The 20,691-nt window shown below is 41.6% G+C and overlaps 3 protein-coding genes across 3 annotated transcripts; 1 reads left to right on the top strand and 2 right to left on the bottom strand.

Moving 5' to 3' along the window:
- Window positions 1–1,486: 1,486 nt before the first annotated feature.
- Window positions 1,487–3,475, top strand: LOC310998747 (hairy/enhancer-of-split related with YRPW motif protein 1-like). Its single transcript, XM_083988931.1, has 5 exons — window positions 1,487–1,652; window positions 1,860–1,932; window positions 2,050–2,133; window positions 2,258–2,339; window positions 2,453–3,475. The coding sequence occupies exons 1-5, from the start codon at window positions 1,567–1,569 to the stop codon at window positions 3,073–3,075; spliced, it is 948 nt and encodes a 315-aa protein (XP_083845057.1). The 5' UTR covers window positions 1,487–1,566; the 3' UTR covers window positions 3,076–3,475.
- Window positions 3,476–4,809: 1,334 nt separating this feature from the next.
- Window positions 4,810–10,214, bottom strand: stmn2a (stathmin 2a). The gene is made up of 4 exons (XM_083989657.1): window positions 6,967–10,214; window positions 6,603–6,775; window positions 6,289–6,480; window positions 4,810–6,202 (listed from the first exon to the last, which is right to left on the bottom strand). The coding sequence occupies exons 1-4, from the start codon at window positions 7,046–7,048 to the stop codon at window positions 6,143–6,145; spliced, it is 507 nt and encodes a 168-aa protein (XP_083845783.1). The 5' UTR covers window positions 7,049–10,214; the 3' UTR covers window positions 4,810–6,142.
- Window positions 10,215–10,343: 129 nt separating this feature from the next.
- Window positions 10,344–14,851, bottom strand: LOC310999311 (uridine phosphorylase 1-like). Its single transcript, XM_083989655.1, has 8 exons — window positions 14,218–14,851; window positions 13,864–13,912; window positions 12,719–12,830; window positions 12,448–12,606; window positions 12,222–12,336; window positions 11,334–11,543; window positions 11,074–11,220; window positions 10,344–10,949 (listed from the first exon to the last, which is right to left on the bottom strand). The coding sequence occupies exons 2-8, from the start codon at window positions 13,899–13,901 to the stop codon at window positions 10,789–10,791; spliced, it is 942 nt and encodes a 313-aa protein (XP_083845781.1). The 5' UTR covers window positions 13,902–13,912; window positions 14,218–14,851; the 3' UTR covers window positions 10,344–10,788.
- Window positions 14,852–20,691: the final 5,840 nt, after the last annotated feature.

The following is a 20,691-nucleotide window of genomic DNA, read 5'->3' as shown; positions in this document are numbered from 1 at the left end:
TGCTTTTGCCTATGTAGGCTTGTTTGTTTTGTTTTGTTTTTTTCCTCATTTTTTTATGTAGCTCATAAGCAAACATCCATTTGTGTTTTCATTTAGCTCCAGCTTCTAAAAACATCTCTGTTTCACAGCCTCACTGTTTTCACCCACACAGGATGAATAATTCCCTGGGAAGGTCTCCCTGTGCCAGTCAGTTGGGGAGGGAGGTGGAAAATAGAGGGAGAGAGAGAGAGAGAGGAGGGGGTGATGGTGGTGGCGCTGGTGGTGGAGGTGTTGGTGGTGTGGGGGGTGTTTCCTAGGAGAGCCTGGCAACACTGACTGACTAATGTTGGGCCTCCCGGCTGATCAGAGCTGTTGTGGAGCCACACAGCTGACAGCAGACAATGAACAACACACTCTGCTAATAGGCCGTGTGTCCTCCACAACACCAGAGAAGAAGAGGGCTCCCGCTATAATGGGGCCTGTTGCTCTCGGACTTCGGTCTCAGCGGGGAAACCAATGGGACCTGAGGCCAGGAGTGTACCAGCCAGCCTGAGCTGTCACGGGAGGAAGGACCAACCTCAGTGCTCTTCACAGGAAACACTAGGAATATCCATCCATTCATTGTCTGCACCGCTTATCCATGCATGTAGTCTCTGCGGTGTGGGGGGGCTGGAGCCAATCTCAGTTGACATAGAACAAGGGCAGGGGTACACCCTGGATAGGTCACCAGTCTTTCACAGTTAAAGCAAAAGTAAGCGGAATGTTTGTGTTAATATAAGTCTTAAATAGTTATATCTTCCGACGGCAATCACTTATAGTCTGAAACACGGGTCTGTCAGTCACTCTGCTCTGCTGTAAGCGAGGAGAAAACTTTCCTTGTATCCTACAACCTTTATCCAATGAGGAGAGAGAACGGCATAAAGGGGCGGTCCTCTCTGTGTGTGCAGCCAAGGGATGTGCATGAATGTGGTGACGTAGGGACGAGGGCAGGGACTGCTAACTTCATCGGCTGACAAGAAGTTAGCCAAAACGACCGGATCGCTTATTTCTACTTTAAATGTGCATATTAGACTGTGGGAGGAAGCTGGAGAACCTGGAGAGAACCCATACAGGAACAGGGAGAACATAGCCTACTCAAGAGACAGAAAGACCCCAAGCCCAGGAATTAAATCCAGAACCTGAACCACCATGTCACCTATGATATATCAAGTTTAATATTCTGTAAAAAATGATGAGTCCTAAGACATGCATTTAAATTATTCAATACATAACCCTGAGCTCTTTGCTATTTGAAATGCCGGAGTTTTTATGTTTTCATCAGTATTATTATTTTCAAAGCACATGTCACTCACATTCCAGATGGATTCTAACAGGCTCAAGTCGTTTCAGGCCCCGCCCACATCACCCCGGGGACCCCGCCCCTCCTCCTCCTCCTCCTCCTCCTCCCTCCTCTCCGCGGTGTGAAAATAATCCCAGCAGAAGCAGATCTGACGTTTAAACTGTTGCACAGACCCCGTGGTGTCAGTGCACCGCTGGAGTTGTCTCTGCGAGGAGTCCTCTGATCTGTGCAGGCAGTGTGGGAGAAAGATGAAGCGAAGCCACAACTACAGCTCCTCGGACAGCGAGCTGGACGACAATGTTGAGGTGGAAAAAGACAGTGGCGATGAAAATGGGTATGTTAGCTTTAAAATAATAATAATATTAGTATCATGCATTATATCGTGTTGTTATTTCTTTTCGATTATCATTCAAACAAATTTGGTATTTCAGTTTATTTCGCGTGTATTTTTATTTATCTTAATTGATGATCAACCCAGGCCAGAAGAAATGTGTTTTCTGTTTTAATGAGAAAAGTCATTAACAGCTGTTTCACTTTATAGACAAATTGATTCTCATGGATCGATGTCACCCTCCACAACCACTCAAGTTCAAGCCCGAAAAAGGCGCAGAGGGGTAAGTAAACTCCTCATCTCTGCTGCACAAATAGATGCCATTATGTGTGTGTTTCTTTTTCTTTTCTATTTTTTTCTTTTTTATTTTAATGAAATAGTTTCTTCTTCTTTTTAACAGATCATTGAAAAACGGAGACGTGATCGAATCAACAACAGCCTGTCAGAGCTGAGGAGACTGGTGCCAAGTGCCTTTGAGAAACAGGTAAGTTAGTGATACTTCAATTCTTCACTTATATGAGTAGAGGGATATTCGTCTCTAGATCTGATGGGAAACAGCCGAACTCATTTCACTAAAAGTCACACTATTATTCTCCCTTTCTCCACAGGGATCAGCTAAACTGGAAAAAGCAGAAATACTGCAAATGACTGTGGACCATTTGAAGATGCTACATGCATCTGGTGGCAAAGGTAAATGAAGCTTTTATTGGCTTTGGTTTCTAAGTTCATAAACAGTTCATTAAACAGAGTATGGGTTAAACCTGCTGTTTCTAACCCTCCGACTCTCCTCTCCTTCCTGACAGGTTACTTTGAGGCTCATGCTCTTGCTAAGGATTACCGCAGCCTGGGCTTCAGGGAGTGCCTGGCAGAGACCGCTCGCTACCTGAGCATCATCGAGGGTCGGGACAGCGCAGACCCCCTCCGTGTACGCTTGGTGTCCCACCTCAGCAACTACGCCTCTCAGAGGGAGGTGCACACTGGACTGGAGCACTTGGCCTGGGGGTCTGCCTATGGAAGTGCCCCTGCTCATCTCCCCCACCCCCTCCTCCTACAACACCCCCAGGGCAGGACACCTGCACCCAGAAGCAACAGTAGCCCACCCTCCTCCTCCTCCTCCTCCTCTTCCTCTTCTTCTCCAACATCATCTTCCTCCACCAGCGAGGCATCTGGGACATCCAGACTCAATGTCATGCCCCCCACAGAGTCCCTCAGGGTATCACCCAACGGCTCGCTGCCCCTCAATCTGCCTGTCCAAACATCCAAGCTTTCGCCGCCGCTCCTCTCATCCCTCTCCTCGCTCTCGGCCTTCCCCCTCTCTTTCAGTGCCTTCCCTCTCATCTCCCCGACGGCCCTCAGCGCAGTGAGCCCCTCCTCCACCCTGTCGAAGCCTTACAGGCCTTGGGGCACGGAGATTGGGGCCTTCTGAAGCTAACAACTGGACTGAAGGCAACAGCTGAGCTGTGCCCACCACCACAGACTTGGCAGAACCAGCTGCCTCATCTGTTTTTATAGCAATAAAACACAGTGGAACAAAGCAAACTGAATTTATTTTATTAAGTATAACGAATAAGTGGGAGAGGTTGCTGAAGGATGTTGTTTCCACTCAGTATGTCATTACTCTAAAGGATTTTTTGTTATTAGTTTAAATTGCTAACTAATCTAGTAAACATGCACTGTCTCCAGGTTGCAATTGATATGGTGACATGATGTATGGGCCATACATAGTTTTACTGTAAGCACAAATTTATTGGTAATACTTTGTAGACCAGATACTTAAATTTCTACACTTATCAAGCACAGATGTCTGTATTTAATAAGATGTAGCGTTACTTACTTGGGTCTGCTACTGTAGCCATGTCAGAACTTGTGGAAAGAGTTAGCATATGTTCCATTGTTGGAAAACTAACTACTTGAGAATTGAAAACATGTCTCACATTCTTGTATCTATTTGTAATATTTTTGGACCAATAAATTGATCTTAAAAATTGAAATTGTTGCATTTGCTCCTCTAACTCTCTGGAATGTTTTTTTTTTCGTATGATGGGAGTCTGTTTTTCCTCCTTATTCATCCTACAAACTCTGAAATGCAGGCTAACTAACTTTTTTTTTTTAATTCCACAGAAGTTAATCATAAGCTAATAAAGTTAATCATAAGCTAATAAGGTCTCCGTTATTAACTGAAAGGCAATTCCTTTACTCAGTGCCAGGTAAGTAACCAAATCCGAGAGCATTGTTGCCCTTATGAATACCCAGGAAATCATTAAGAGCCAGAGGAAATCCTTTACAATGTTGCCCTGACCTCACCAGCTTGGGTTGGTCTGAAGCGGAGACAATAGTGTGAACAGGATGGGGACATTGGAGGAAAGCGGTTAAAAAGTAACAACAACACGCAGACAGCTGGTCCAATAAATCACAGCTCAGCTCTGAGGTGTTGTTCCTGCTCCGATCTTAGTCACAGAGTTTTGAAGGGGCTTCACTGTTTTAATGACTCAATTTAATCCCCCATGCAGCTACCTCAGGCTACCAGGAGGGGCAGCTGCTGTGTGCAAGCTGCTCCCTAAGGGCGTGAGCCACATGCTGTTAATAATAAATGAAGCGTATCATCTTCCTATGAGAAATAAAATATCAGCCATTGGAAATCACAACATACAAGTGTCTGTATTTGATGTCCTCTCTGTGTGTAATGGATGAAACAAAACCTCTCACCCACTGAATGGAGGTGTAATTAAAATTCCAAATCCTTGTGATTCTCATAAGAAGATGAAACATAAATGACCTTGCAGATTCAGATCAGAAGTCAGTGTTTTTGTTGTTGAATCTCTTCTGTAGCTGTCTTTGAAATAATGTGAACTTTTGCCCTACTTTTCATTGGCTGAGAGGGCTGCAGTTTGGTGCCTTTGCTCAAAATAAATCTACTGCTGCCACCTGCTGGAGGAACATCACATCTCTTTGGTCCTCATCATGGCCGATGCCTGAGCCTGAGCCACTGCATATATGTTTTATTTGATTTATTTATCAATTAAATGGACATAAATGAAAACTAGGGGAAGACTGAGATTCTCAGGATGTGTAGATAACTGGTTCTTTTATTTGGCAGTTTACATTTTCCCTCCTCTTTTAGCACAGAAAATTATGAGATGGTGCATGCCATGTTCACAGAATCCCAAACCTTTATTCAGCAAAGCTTTCACAGAGAAATATATGAAGGGAGAAACACAAGCAGCAGAGGATGCAGGCAGATATCAGTGGTACTGTATATTAAAAAGAGACTAGTTCGGTGAGCTGAATGTGAAACATCCTGCATCCATTCGCTATCTAATCTGCTAAAGAGAGCAGATGCTAATGATGCCTCAAGGTAAATTCGCATTCACATACACCCACACAGACATACGTTATGTTCTCACTATCAATATCAAGGTGGGAGCAACAGCACATTCCACTGTCCAAGACACTATGCATGGTACCAGTATGGTGTCATAACATTCAAGAGATTAATTCCCAAAAACTATGTATGTAACAGAGCTTTTGATTTGGCTGAAGATGGATTCATTGGGAAATGGCGTTGTCAGGGTAAGTGGGAATCTGCAAGTGTATAAACAGTTGCTCCCATTGGGCAAACATTCTTAATAACAATAAAGCACCTCTCAAGTCCATTATCAAGCTCATGTCAGAGGAAGTGGACACTTTATCAAACTGTGGGTTTGGCGTATTGTTAGGTTCCAAGCGTGCGTGTTGAGATTGAGAAGGTGTGCGTGAGGAAGTTACAGATGGGATTACGTTGATATCTTGAGGAGTGTGTGGCCTAGGTACACCAACCGTCATTCTTCACAAAGACACAGAAACATCATCATCATGACATCATCAGGAAACAACTGCAAATGTCAGTCCACAGCCAACTCACAACACCGAGGGCTTTCACAAGAAAATGGTTGTAGAGTCAAATTCCAAGAACTGAAACGTTAATAAATGACAAACAAAATGTTTGAAATTGTACAGTGTAGTACAGCACGAACTGTGTTATGTACTTCACCTATGATCACAGATAGATAGATAGATAGATAGATAGATAGATAGATAGATAGATAGATAGATAGATAGATAGATAGATAGATAGAGAGAGAGAGAGAGAGAGAGAGAGAGAGAGAGAGAGAGAGAGAGAGAGAGAGAGAGAGAGAGAGAGAGAGAGAGAGAGAAATCTGGGGAAAAAAGTATTTACAAAACAAAAGCCATATTCTTGCGCTCTCTCCGAAATCAACAAATCCATTCATTTCTCAAGATGAGTGTTATTGATTTTTGTATCGACTGATAATACTGATAGTAGTGAGTACTGGTGGTGTGGTGTGTTGTGATGTGGTGGTGAGGTTCTGGGCGAACCTCTCAGCCTCCAGGGTTGGGTGTCTGTTCTGAGGAGGGTGAGGGCAGGGGCGAGAAAGGGGACGGGACTGGATGAAGGGATGTAAATGGACCATGGGAGTCAGGACTTGTGTGAGGCTTTATGCTGTCAGCTCTTCCCTCATCTCTTTGTTCCTGCGCACCACGGCTGCGTGTCTCTCCTGAAAATGCAACAACAACAGACAGTTCCTGTCAGACTGAGGCCTTTCTTTGTGCAGACGTGTGACAACAACTCTGCGTTTCTCACCTTCTCCTGTAGACGCTCAATCATGGCCGCCAGAAGGGCATCACGGTTCTCCTTGATTTGCTCCATCTTCAGTTGGAGCTTCTCCTCAGCCATCTTGCTGAAGTTGCTGTTCTCTTCCATGGCCTTTAGCAACACGTCCCTCTCATGCTCTCGCTTTTCTGCCAAAGCCCTCAGCACCTGGGACTCTTGGTACTAACAATGCACAGCAAAAAATAATACAATGTCTGAGTTATTTTCAGTCATTTATTATCCCAAACTATTTTTTCTCTCCATTTTAAACACAAAAGTCTGTTTTAAACAAGTGAAGCACTCACCTTCCTCCGCTCCTCAGCAGCCTCCAGTTTCTTCTCAATGTCATCCAAAGAGATATCTCTCTTTGGGGGTGAGGGCAGGTTGTGGGCTGCATCCGACACTGGAGACTGAGGCTTGAGAATCACCTCAAAGGCCTGGCCCGAGGCCCGCTTGTTTATAGGTTTGACCTCCATGTCTGTAAATTAAACAATCACAATGATAATACCAGCAAAAAAAAAAAAAATCAATGTGCAATGATAAAATACACATAATCGGTGCAATAATATGTCAGTGTTACTATCGTTTGTATTTAGAGGCTGGCTAAAACATCCATGGGGGGCAATTCGTTCAATCCATAAGGAAATCAATGTTTGAGCTGATCCATACCTTCAAACTCACACATGAGCTTGTTGCGTGACTCTGGGTAGAAGCAGGAGCAGATGAGGGAGAGGACAGACAGCTCCTTCATCTTCTCTTTGTATGCTGTGGGAACATGAACACATAGCACAGCATCCAGGTGATTTTCTCTGTGATACTCAATATATACAAAAAAAAAGGGATAATGAATGAAAAAGAAAAAAAATATTCCCAAAATCTATAAATTTATAGATTAAGATATTAAGGAAAATAGCTCAATAGACCAATTACCATGAAATAACCACAGTGTTAATGATGGCTGGACTAAAGTCTAAAATGTTTAGATAAGTGCTGTGTTGTTTAATATTTTGTATTTTGTATAAATGTGTCCTGTAGAGTGGTTTAGATCAGGCATTTATAGTTAAGGTCGGACGTTACAACATCACAAACAGAAATGACCCCACCCAACTTCCTCCCATAATCTGTGACAGGAAGAAGACTTGTAAAGATGAAAATATAAAGAAAGGCACAATAATGAAACAAAAATAAATTAATGGATAGATTCCTAAATAAAACATAGTTCACACGTGCTAACAGCACCATTTGTTGGCAAAGACTGTTGCACATTACCATTACTGTACTGTCTGTTATAATAATACATTTGTGATACATTTCAATGGAAAAATCAGAATGACCTGTCCAATATAAATTTGTATTCTGCATAAAATGAGTGGCAGTATGTAGTCAAGTTGTTCAATGTCCTGTGTAATGTCAAAAAGCTGCACTTACATCAATTCTGCTCAATGACTGTGAATATAGTGGATTCATGATGCTGACGTTTTGTCTCCAGATCCTTTGGTTATTTTTAATTTCCCTGCAAATTCTCTCACTTTTTCCATGCTCTCCCTGTGTTTGACAAAGTGCCCACCTGGCTCTTCATACAGGACTACAGATTGTCAGGGCTGCTAAGCCTTCTGCTGCAAAGGCCAGTGTGTGAAGCGGCCCCTTGCTGCAGGGCTGGCCTGCCTCCCACCCTGCCATGCACCTGTCTACTCTGCTACATCTATGCCACCACACACACACACACACAGCATGATGAAGGCAGCCTGCACACCATACTGTTTCTTACAATTACTAAACTGTTGGCCTATGCTAATATGCTATAAATGCTGTAGATACACTGAGGCTAAAGATACCATGGAAACAACAGTGACAAATACCTGGCCTACCACAATAACTGTCCATCAGAGGGGATGACTAATGCTAGTCTAGTTATTATCTGTTGACTAAGTGTTCTCATTCTTAGACACAATTGTCTTGAATTGGACACATTTTATGATGCACATAAGTCTATTTTAGCGAAATAAATGGCAGCACATCTGCCACAGCTGGCGATGCATCCTTTGCGTGCAAGACATAGGAAAAGCAATAAAGATGAACAAAAGTAGAAATATCAAATAGATGAAAGGATCAAACAATCACGTCTAGGTTACAGAAAAACCTTTTTATATACAACCTGAAGCTGTTTAGGCTTAATCATAGCGAGGTACATAAAAGTCTGACCGATGAAGCCTTCTCAGCTTCGAGAACGGCTAAATGGTGGGCAGCCCAGCATCTTGGGTGGGGTCCGTCTGCATTATGCTGCATGTTGGGGCCGCTGTAGCATGAACAGCAGGTGCAGCGTTGTAAATAAAGCTGTCTACGCCGGTTTACCTCGTCTAATTTTCCACTGTTTCACAATATAAGCACCGATCAAACGAAAAATAAAAATTAGATATAAGGACAATAAAGGAGATATTCCAGGAGCCTAAATGACGGAGGATGCTCGGTTTTTAAACCCATATAAATCCATTGCTATCATTACCAGACTCATGCTGAGACAATAGGCTAATATAGTCGATAGAAAAATAATTAAAGTTAGCGAACCAATTTGAGTTTTAATATCTGAGAAGGGAAGAAATATCTCAATGGAGACATAACGGAGGCACGACCACCGGGCGGTAGACTACACCGGGGCCGACACAGAGAGATTGCATCTATCACAATTCCACCCATCCATACATCCATCCATGCATCGATTACAATAGGATCAGCCAGAACAATGCTTACCGGTTGCTGTTTTGGCCATGGCTGATGTATTTCTCCGCAGGGGATGCTGTAGCTCTCTTCAGGTGAACGGTGATGCTGCTTAAGGCACTGAGTCAGCGAATAGACCGGGGTAGGATCGGATGGCAGACAGGAGGTGGGCACGCACGGGAGCGCGCAAGCAGACCCTCCTCTGTCCTCTGACGCGCAGCGCGGTTTCCAGCATCCACTGTAGGCCTAACCTTGTACAGCTGGCGGTTAAAGGACACATACTCCAAGCTGATGATAAATATGTTCTCCAGACTGGATACATGTGTTAGGCTTTATGAAGAAAAAAACAAACAAAAAACAGGTTGACCACGATTCAACCAAGCAATACAACTAAACCCCATGCCCACAATACAATATTCGCCTTACCACGTATAAAAAGGCATTAAATAATCAAATTTTGCAAGCACAGGGGGTCACTATCTAATCACACCTATTCAGTAAATAGCCTAACGCTTGGATGTGTCATCTAAAGTCAACATTGGCCAAAATGTAGCTCTTACTTTAACAAAGGCAATCAAAGGCCTATATAGGCCTATAAAAACAGATATTTGTAGGAATTAAAATGGAATCCAGCAGCACCACCACTCTAAAATCTTGAACTCTATTGATCAGTTATTTAAATATCTGTGTTAAAATTAAAAAAGGTTCAAACTAATACCAGATAATAAAGGCTTACAGCTTTAGTTTAAAGGAGGCGCCTGCAGAGACAGGACTGTGTCTAACCATCATGTTTGGTTTCCTCCTGGTGATGATAGAAATAAGGCTCAAGCATTCAAGGAGGAGAAGATTAAACTGGGCCACTGGGCCATTTTGGTGGAGTGCTGTGGTGAGAGTTGCCCTTCTGGAAGTTTTTCTTATCGCCACACAGGATCTCTGGGGCTGAGCTAGCGTGACCATCAGGATTTTTGGTCACCTTTCTTACCTAGGCATACGTTGTTCCACACCTCTTCCATTTTAAACATTTTGGCAGCGACTGCTAATGGAGACCAATTACTGCAGGATATTTTCTGTAGTCTTTCCTCGATCTGTGCCTCAATACAAGTCTGTCTTAGCTTTGCAGGCATTTCTTTCCTCCCCATGGCTTGGATTTTGTTCTGATAAACATTGTGAGATGTGAGGCTTTCTGAGACAGGATATACATTATACTGGGCTTCATTAGATCTGTAATTAACAACCACATAAAATCTTCCACCTTCAAGTATTGTGTTTCATGCACAGAGTGAAAACAGCAGCATGTTGTGAACTTTAACAAAAAGTAGAACAAAAAACTATTTCAGGTTGCATGACACTTTATTATAAAATGAGTGACAGGTTTTAGATTGATGGTCACAAGGACATGTTTATCCACATCCATCATTTTGTAAGTAAGCATTGATTGAAGCAGTAATGGTAGTATGATGATTATGGCTTTACAGAATTAAAAAAAACATGTTGTAGTATAAAACAGAAGCAAGCTTTGCTAAGACATATGATGACCTTAGGCTTACATGACGCTCTTAGGTTCAATGGTTACCAAAAGAGAATACAAAAGTGAAACCGCTCATTGTCAGTAGTTCATTGTCATGATTTATACTTATCAAAATCAAATATCCCAAAACAAATTATGTGATAGTTCTGCACTCACTGGAAGTATAGCTTCTGGTGAGCAGGTATGCATGCATACATCAAGAGAAAATACCTGGAACTTGATGTACTTTGCAAACAGTATGATACTGACTATTTCTTTTGAGCTGCTGCTTGGGCAGCGCTCAGCTGCTTCTTTATATAGTGGCCAACCAGTATCTGAGGACGTTCTTGGTAACTGACAAAAACTTCATGACTGCTGGTCAGCTGATCCCCCTCCAGCCGATCCAGTAACGTCACACATACCACAGCCGCTTTAAAAAGAAAAACAAACAGACAGAAAAAAAGAAATGAATGATACAAATTGAGCAATGTTGACAAATTTGTGCATTATGACACTGGAAATTGCCATAAAATTATTGGATCGCGTTTTCTTACCTCGAAGACCACTCATTTTGGACATAGCAGCAAAGACTGTTGACTCCATTTCAATATTGCGGATTCCTGCTCCTCTGACTTTCTTTAGATAGTCCTGTTTATCCTTTTCAGTGTATTTGCAGAAAGCACCATCCAAACGGGCTTGCCCTGAGAGAGTGGACACAGAGAGATAGACAAGAGGATGGCAAAAGATGCACGTTACAGACAAAACACTGTACATCTCTGTGAATGAAGTCATTAATTTATACAGCAGGACATACCTTCATAGAAATCCAGCGTACACATGGTGTTGCCTACCACTGTCACAAACTTGTTCAACTCTCTACTACATTGCTCCAGCTCCTTAGCCAGGTCTTGGTCCAGATCAGTACTACGCTCCACCACTTGCCCCAGGATCACCTGCGCAAATCTGGGCTTGAAGGTGTCATCCAGAGCCTGTTTGGTCACAACAACAGTGCCAGGGTCGACCTCTAAACACCAAGAATGGCAAACAAGGTAAATACTTTAACAACTAAAAGAACAAAAATCATAAATGAAAATATATTTCTCATATTCAAGTGACACAATGGACTAATATGTTAAGTTGATTAAGCATCCTGTTCATTTTCAAACTGAACACAACCAAATTAAATCATAAAGATGCTATTTGAAGATATTTAATACCATGATGGTTTGAATTAATTATATGGTTCATACGGTTCAACCTGAAACCTTCAACAGGGGATACCAGGTTTATAGCTTAGGTTAAAGTGTAATGAGAAACAAAGAAAACAAAATAGTTTTCTCACTTTAACAAAAATGGAGAAATAACATTATCCATCAGCAGAAAGCCATGTTGTGCAATAATCTTAGTGAATTTTGCCTCCCTATTGTGGTAAAAGGTTTAAATCATTCTCTTTAGAGAAAGCAAAACCAAGCACTCAACTATCATCTGACTATAAAACCTAAGCCATCCCATGGAAAGGACATGTGACCATACAGGAAGTCTTGGGCAAGTCCTGGAATTTCCTTTCACCTCATTTGGTAAATTCATGCACAGAATAAAAGGAACTTACGATTTCTGGAATAATAGCAGTATTAATGGTTTGATAATGCACCAAATGAGAAAACAGATTTTAATATAAAAGAGAAAAAAAATCTAAGCTTACCAATTCCTCCTGAGGTCCCAATACGGAAGATTGTGACATCTTCGCATTGTGCATAATGGAGGAGTTTTATTAGCTCGTGCATCATTATGGCAATAGAGGAAATTCCCATTCCGTGCTGAAAATAAAGCATATAGTTATATATATGAATATAATATATATAGATACATTTGAAGGACACAAAGCACACACAGTTTTGTGATTGGTTGAGATTTTTGTTCATACATACGTTGATGGAGAGTACAGGGCCAACTTTGTACATCACATAGCGATCTGTTCCTTTACAGAGGTTTGGGTACTCTCCTTTAGGATCTTTCATACCAAGCTCAGCAGCAATATACTCAATAAATATTTTCATCCTTGTGGCACTGCCACCAACACAGACAAACTAGGAGAGAAGGAAAGGAAACAAGGAAATATGAATATTGTAAAAATGATTAAAGATGTAGGCCTATGTGTTTTTTATTTTTCTCACAAATGAATGAAATAAAAATGATTACCTTGACATCACCAAACATAGCAGGTAGGTCATGAGTTTCTGTTCCAAGATTGAAGTGGTAGAGGAAATCCTCCTTCAGTGAATCCAGGTTTGGGTTCAGGACTTTAACACGCCTAGGACCAGGAGGAGAAGGAACAAATATTGATGGGTCAGTTATTCCAAGTAATTTGATTGGCGATAAGAGACATTCTATGAGTGCTGATCAGCTGGACAGGAGCTAAATCAGAGCCACGCTCCCCAAACAGGAGCTGCCCCATCCTTCTGTTGCTCCGGTGCTAATCAGGCACTGGCTCCGAACCAGCACTGGAACCAGCTCGGTGGAAAAGGGGCCACTAGTAGCAAGCTTGTGTGTAAGAAATGTTTATGTGTTGCCTGGCAGCAGCCTTGCCTCCCTTCCTCGGTCTACGGCCTCGTGCCTACGACAGAATCACACCAGTGCTGATATTCAGTACAACAGCACTCCCTCTCGTGTGATATTGCTTTAATATTCAGAATTTCCAGAGCACGTAGAGGTAAAACCAGACTAGGGTCATTCAACCAAACCCCCCATCATGAGGGTTATATTGGTTGCAGGACCACTATTTTCTGAATGCTTGACAGCTAAAATAAATAAAGTAAATCACTTATGAAGGTTATTAAAACAAACAAAAAAGTAATGGATTTGAGGACCAACATTAATATCTTGATATCAACTCAATTCAAATTTGCTTTATTGGCATGAATGTTACGAGAAGTATGTTGCCAAAGCATCAAGAATCAATGAAAAAAAATACAACTCACAGAATCAAATATAATAAAATTAAAATAAGAAGTATACATTTATATACTGTGTGTGTGTGTGTGTGTGTGTGTGTGTGTGTGTGTGTGTGTGTGTGTGTGTGTGTGTGTGTGTGTGTGTGTGTGTGACGGTGTGTGTGTACTGATGAAGTGCTGTCTCTCTCTCTTATACATTGAGTTATACACAGATTGTGTCATTAGGCAAGTTGCAAGTTGTTATAGGCTATATAATGAAAAATATATTATCTCATACCAAGCCCATGACAGTAATTTTCTTGTTTGAAAATAAACAAGAGAACATAAAATGGGAAAATACCACAGATACCTTTTTGTTAGACGTAAATATGAGAAAGGGCTAAAGAGTCTCACCTGCTTGACATGTTTGGCTTGTGGTCCTTTGAATCCATCTTCCTGAAACCTAAATAAAAAATAAAATAAATAAAAATACAATGAAAAACAAAAAAAAAAGACTAGCTTAGTTTCAAATATACAACACCTAAGAATTTAAATAGCTACTGCATTTTTAGGAATTAGAAACAATTAGGACACATTTTTGACATTAACATCCCAGCATATTTACATCACCACATAGCTCTCAGATCTGTCTCCCAGGGGGACAGATCGATTACTGCAATAAATTATTAAATCTGGTTGTTCAATCTTTACCTTCAAAATAAAACTAGGACCATAGAAAATGCTACGACATAAATGAGAGATGCTCACCTTTTGTATGCCACTGGTGAAGTGCCTTCTTTCAGCTGATCGCAACTTAATTTCACTTTCTGAACATCAGACGTCAGCAGAAATACAGGGAGGAGACTGCACCAGCACGTAGCTAGTTTCAATATGACTTAGTACGGTGGCGAAATATTTGTATTATTTTATTTGTTGTCATTCATATCACGGTGCTGTTAGTGTATCCGGGCTGTACATCCCTCCCATTGTCTTTCCCAGTCAATTTTGACCACGGGGAGACGGTAGATATGAGCAAGTGTAATCGCTGGCGGGGTGCGCGTGCGCGTGCGCGTGTGTGCATGGGAAATGGGAGAGAGAGGGTCTGTGTGTGTGTGTGAAGGCTTGTGTGAGAGGGGGGCAGAGTTTTCAAAAGTACTTTTTTTTTAATGTCACCTCATTGCTGTGTTGTTCCACAGTGTGTTTACATAGCTGAATCACAGTGACACAATACAAATAGGCTAAACAAAAACTGAAAGTTTATTTGAAGAACCTACTGCAGAGTAAAAACCTTACAGCACTTTGCCAGTAAAAATGACCATAAATAACAAGTGGATCAATCGAAGTGCAGCTGATGTTGTAATTCTTGATGTAACAAAAAGTAACAAAAATATAGGCTGCCCCACTGATTTCTCTCGCTTTTATTGGCCACATTAAATCTTTCACATTGTAAAGAAGATGACCTTTTTATTTTCAACTGTCAGTGTCAACATTAGAATTATAATCAATCAATAATCAACTTTAAGTTGTAAACAAGAAGTCTCTCACAAGGAACAGCAATATCTCATACTCTCGCAGAAGTTAGAGCTCAGCATCTCAGTGTTTTGCGTGACAGTCAGTCAATGTATGCAGAATAACTAGAAAAAGCATTACTCAAAATGTGAAATTGAGAACAATAACAATTTAATACAATTTTTTATTTAAATTTACAACACACAACACTATAGGATGTTTGCTGTACAGACTTCAAGAGCCAGAACTTACCATTAGTCAATCACCATTGGGGAAGGGCACACAGAGTGGCCAATCAGATTGCCCACGGTGGAAGAGTTGGCAATGCAATTGCAAATAAAAGCTCTGCTTCAGCTTTGCAGCAGCATCAAGCATCAATGAAAAACAATCAACAACAATAAATACAAAGCAATAAAACACAATATTTATCAAAAAGTAGTTCAATATTTGAACTGCGCATACTTTTAAGTGTAGTAGAGCAAAAGTCAGAAGTTTAATAGAAGAACACACAAGGTCCTACTGGACTACGCTGGACTACCCTGGACATAAGTTTGATATTATTATATTATAATTACAGGATTTTATTGCTGTTATTTTTGTTTTCTTGCAATTTTTGTTATTCATGGTGGTTTGGCAACATCATAGGTTGTTTCTCTGTATAAACAAATCATAACCACAGTTGTAACATGAGAATTTAAATATAAAAGAAAAGTATATGCTCTTGCTTCTTGCTCATACTGTATACAGTAGCCTATCAATTAAAACAATCAATAGAAACTTCAAAGAGTGAACACAAAGACTACAAATAACTCAGTTGTTGTTGTTTTTCTATTTTTGTTTGACTTTAACTTTACTTTAACTTGTCTCAAGTCAAGTGTGTATTATCCATCAATTGTTGATACACCTGCCACAGGGCCAACATGTAGAGACACACATTCACATTCACACCCATGCCATAGGCAACTTCGCCGCTCATGCATTCAGACTGTGGGAGGATGCCTATGTTGTAGGCATCCTCCCACAGTCACAAGGAGAACGTGCAAACTCCAAACAGACAGATCTGGGAATGTGATCCAGATTCTTCTTGCTGTGAAGTAAAAGTGCTAACCATCGTACCACCATACCCGCACCATACTTCTTTCTCCTCTCAACCCAGCAGGGCAAGGCAGATGGCCCCCCACCCCGAATCTGTTTCTGTTGAAGGTTCCTGCCTGCTGAAAAGGAGTTTCTCCCACTCTTGCCAAGTGATTGGCCAAACTGTTGAGATGACATATTTGGCATTACAAAAAAAATTGAATTTTGAATTCGGTAAGTGAATCTAACTGAATCTCTGCATCCCGTCTTCACAAGTAATGAGGCCATCACTTCCACCTTCAGTCGTCTTTCATGCACAAAAGACTTCAAATTAACCCTAAGGATACTTATAATCTTATTTTGGTAGTGGTGATAACAGCACACACAAACCCACAAGAAAAAGGGCAGGGTGGGAGTTAAAAAAAAAACAAAAAAAAACTTGGACTTGGACTGGCCCACCACTTTTTAGGTGTCACACAATTCAAGTAGTAAACACACTATGAATTAAGAAAGTGTAAGATTAGGATTCAGATTGGATAGTACAAGTAGCCTATACAGTACCAGACATATCTAATTTTAGTGTTTTATTTATTGGACTCTTTATACTTAAATTAGTTTATTCAACGATCAGAGAAGCCGGTGCATATTCTCATTTGTCCAGGTCATAGTATTTCAAAGGAGGTTAAATCGAAAGCAACTGGACTTAGTTATTGGTCTAGGACAAATAACCTAGACAAATAACTAAGTCCAGTTGCTTTCGATTTAACCTCCTTTGAAACGATCAGAGAAAAGAACAACAGGACATTATCCTGATAAACTCCAGTTCCCCATTGTCTTCAAACTGGACAATGTGAGCTGTGGCCTCCAACACTCTTTGTACTGACTTCACAATTTGTCTTACTAACTATGGATGGAGTCTTTGATAGGGAAACGTCTGGTAGGAAGTGTTTGTTCAGCCAAGAAGGCTTTGGAAGCGACATTGCCTAATCACATCTGGACAGATATAGGCCTAAATTTTGTTTCTTAGGCAACATTTTGAGTTCTGGTAAGAGAGGTCTGTTGGGCAATATTTGGTGTAAATGTGTAAATATCCTCTGCTCTTGTAAAACAGATTATGGTCTTTTAAAAGTGTTTTTCATCTAAAGCGGCAGATGTTAGACAGCCCAGTCCCAGGTGACATAGGTTGGGGTACACCCTGGACTGGTCATCAGTCTATAACAGGGCAGACATAGAAGTGGTCAAGGCATGCATGCTCAGTCATACTTACACCTATAGGCAATTTAGAGTGTGTACTGTGCATGTCTTTGGACTGTGGGAGGAAGCTGAGGAACCCAGAAAAAGCCCACACGGGCACAGGGAGAACATACAAACTCTACCTGGGAGGCCCCAGGCTTGGGAATCGTACCTGCACCTGAACCTGACTGACAATCCGGCACAGCTTATCAGACACAGCTACATCTTTCCCTTCTTCTTTCTCTCTTTATCAATTTGCCTCTTTTCAGATTTAGATATTGGCTCATCAGAGTAGTAGTAGTAGTAGTTGTAAGTTTATCTACAGAACTTAACATGTGACAGCCTCCATGATCTATTGATAAATGAATTGCGTATATCGTCATCTGGAATGGTTTCAGCTCAAACCCTGTTTGTTTTAACATTAAGCTGTTGGAGGATAATTTTGATCCCAGTCAAATATTTTCTTTAATTTTTAGCAAACTTGATTCAGTAGATGAAAAGGCAATTGTACCATGCTACAGGTTGAGTAGTCCAAGACCAGTCCTGCCATGGAATACGTTCTTAAAAACATACGTGTTGGTACACACTGTCAAGTGAAACTGAGACTTGAGACATGAATCAAATGACATTCTTTGGTTAATGTTTAAATGACATTGCTGAGTGAGTTAGAATATGAGGACATTAACCTCCATGAAAGTCAAGATATAGCACACATAAATGATTTAATAAAACTCTATCCAGTTTAGGTCATGTAAGTCATTTTAATGTGGCAAAGTAAATGGATAAACACACCTTCATAATGATGTTACTGCACTTCTTCATAGTTCCTCCTCAGTAAAAACGAAACTTATCAACCAGCGCATCCAGCGTTTATCATTAATAAAGTCTGTGGCAGCCGCGACAGCTCTCTCTCTCTCTCTCTCTCTCTCTCTCTCTCTCTCTCTCTCTCTCTCTCTCACACACACACACACGGACAGGTCGCATTATGAAGGTAATAAATATATGCGCCAAATCGCTAATGTGTTCAAATCAGACCAAAGCACTCATCGCCGGCCAGTCACACAGGAGTGTCACGGAGCTGCTCCGCTGCCGCCAGAGACCCGCACCGCTGCACTCCACGCTGCCACACTCCCCAGATTTGCCTACAAATATACTTATTTAGCAGTAGAAATAATTTGGGAGACATGCCACACTGCAGAGTAGGCTACCGGTAAAATGAGCGGATTGCCACTTGACACAAAAGTGCATTTTTCTCTGAAACTAGAGCGGGAGCTCCGTTTTTGGAGAAACCGAGCTCTCTTCTTCTCCTTCGTACTCACGAACGAAACGGCGGAAAAACTCGCCGTTTTTTCGAGGAGCACGTTGGAAAGTCACTTTTCAACCACGTGAAAACCGTTTGTTTCTAGGTGATGTACAGAGTTCGGTTCGACGTGAGAAAAAAGGTAAAAAATAGCCAAAAACATGTGGTCCGGAGCGGATGTGCTGAGCAATTAGTGTGGTCGCGAAAGAGTTAAAAAGCAGCAAAAATATACTTTAAAAAAAACAACAACTCTCCTGTCCATTAAAGGCAAAAAAGCCCCCCAAAAATATAGGAACTTTGATAATGGAAGGGCTGCTCATCAGCCAGTCATAGGTGATGACAGTCATTTGTCATCAATGAACACAGTACTGCTGGAGTTGGAACAGATCACAGTGTCATGTTTTTCTATTGTTTTGTTTTTTAACCAATGCTATACAGTTGCTGCCTCTGACCTTGAGACTTCAAGATGATTCTAAAAAGGCAAAAGTTTGGCAGAAAAATACTGTGATCAGCTGTTCATGTTGAATGATCAGCAGTTTTATAAAATAAGGATTGTGATTTCTAGCAAATAAAAGGTTACTTTCGATAACTCTTGGCATGAAAAGTGCTGCAACTGCTCCCTGCTAAACCATATAAACCACGCCTGAGATAAGAGGAAGTTGCCCTCACGAAGACACAGTCTGTTCAAAGTTATGCTCTTGCTTGCAAATGTGACAGTAAAACTCAGAATGAAAGCGCAGTGTCACAATGAAACTCAGAGCCTACGTTTTGCAAAAAATCCCACTGCATACAATTAAGTGTGCAATGATGCTTGAGGCTCCAAACACTCATCAGCATGTCCTTCCCTGTGTTAAGTGCGTGCTTGGATCAATGCATGATAGGCACTGGAAAGTAGGTTTAGGTGCAGGGAGGGGCATTTTGTGCATTAGATTTGATCTTTAGATGATTTCTCAAAGTGCCATTGTGCATATTGTGAATCCTTCAAGCAGTGTGTGCAGTGCCCCTACTCACTTCCACGAGGTCATCCACTGCTCATTGGTCCAGATCACAGAGACCTGATTTTTTGAGCCAACATGCCTCAGCTCACCATGAATCCCAGCAACAGTTAGAACTTGCAAGAGCCTTCAAACACCTTCAGGGTCAGCATTCAACCTCTCACAGCTATTCATTGTCTCCTTTACTACCGTAGAGCTGTTCGGCCAAGTAGAAAGCCGGTGAAAGTTGGACAGTACACCCTACCCTTTCTTAGCAAGAGGATATTAAGAGGATCAAAACCATAGACTGTAAAAAGAATGGACGTAGCGTCCGTGACGTCACCCATTGGTTTTGGGGAGTCTGTTTTGTGCCGCTACTACGGGGGTTAGAACCGCGCCATGTTGGATTCTACTTGCCATATTTGGAGCGGTGCGGCCGTTGGCCGGCCGAGAGCCCGCCCACTGGCCTCGTAGCAGCGGTTGCCGGACCTGTCGCTCAACGGTTCTGCGCCCTGATTGGCCAGAACTTTAACCCTAATAATAGTAAAACGGTAGAGTTTAAAAAAAATTCACCCCCCTCAGAGTGTGTGCGGGGGTAGAAACTATCGATTGAGACCAAAAAAATAAAATGTACCAGGCTGTAAATATGTTTTTTTAAGCTGTAAAATCGGCTATTTTAACATGGGGCTCGATTGGAGTTGCTCCCTTCTGGAGCCAGCCCCCAGCGACAGCCGGGGGGATTGCAGCTTTTTGAATGCGGAAGTGAGCTTCACTTCTCAGACCGACAACTGCCCCCTTGATCAAAACACGCCCACAAAGCAGTTGACATGCTCGAGGCAAGCATGGTAAGAGTGAAGAAGAGCGGAGATCTATGGCAATGGCCTTCATTGCACCACTCTTGAAAACCAAGAATATGCTCCAGCTATAGAGACTCAGTTGTGTTTCACTACCCACTACCCCATTTTAGGGAGCAACCTGTGGCAATCAATTGAGATATAGAATAGATGTTCCATGAAGTCCATAATTTTTCCAGTGATCACCCCCAATACAATCCCTATGGTGACATCTCCATCCAGAGAAGCTACCAGACATTTATTAACGGCGTGTCATCCCATCTGAAACCAAGTAACCCCCCCACCTTTGCCATGTAGA

This window comes from Trachurus trachurus, assembly GCF_905171665.1.
Source record: "Trachurus trachurus genome assembly, chromosome: 16".
Classification (NCBI taxonomy): domain Eukaryota; kingdom Metazoa; phylum Chordata; class Actinopteri; order Carangiformes; family Carangidae; genus Trachurus; species Trachurus trachurus.
The sequence above is the reverse complement of the archived record's forward strand: the minus strand, read 5'-3'. Positions and strand labels throughout refer to the sequence as shown.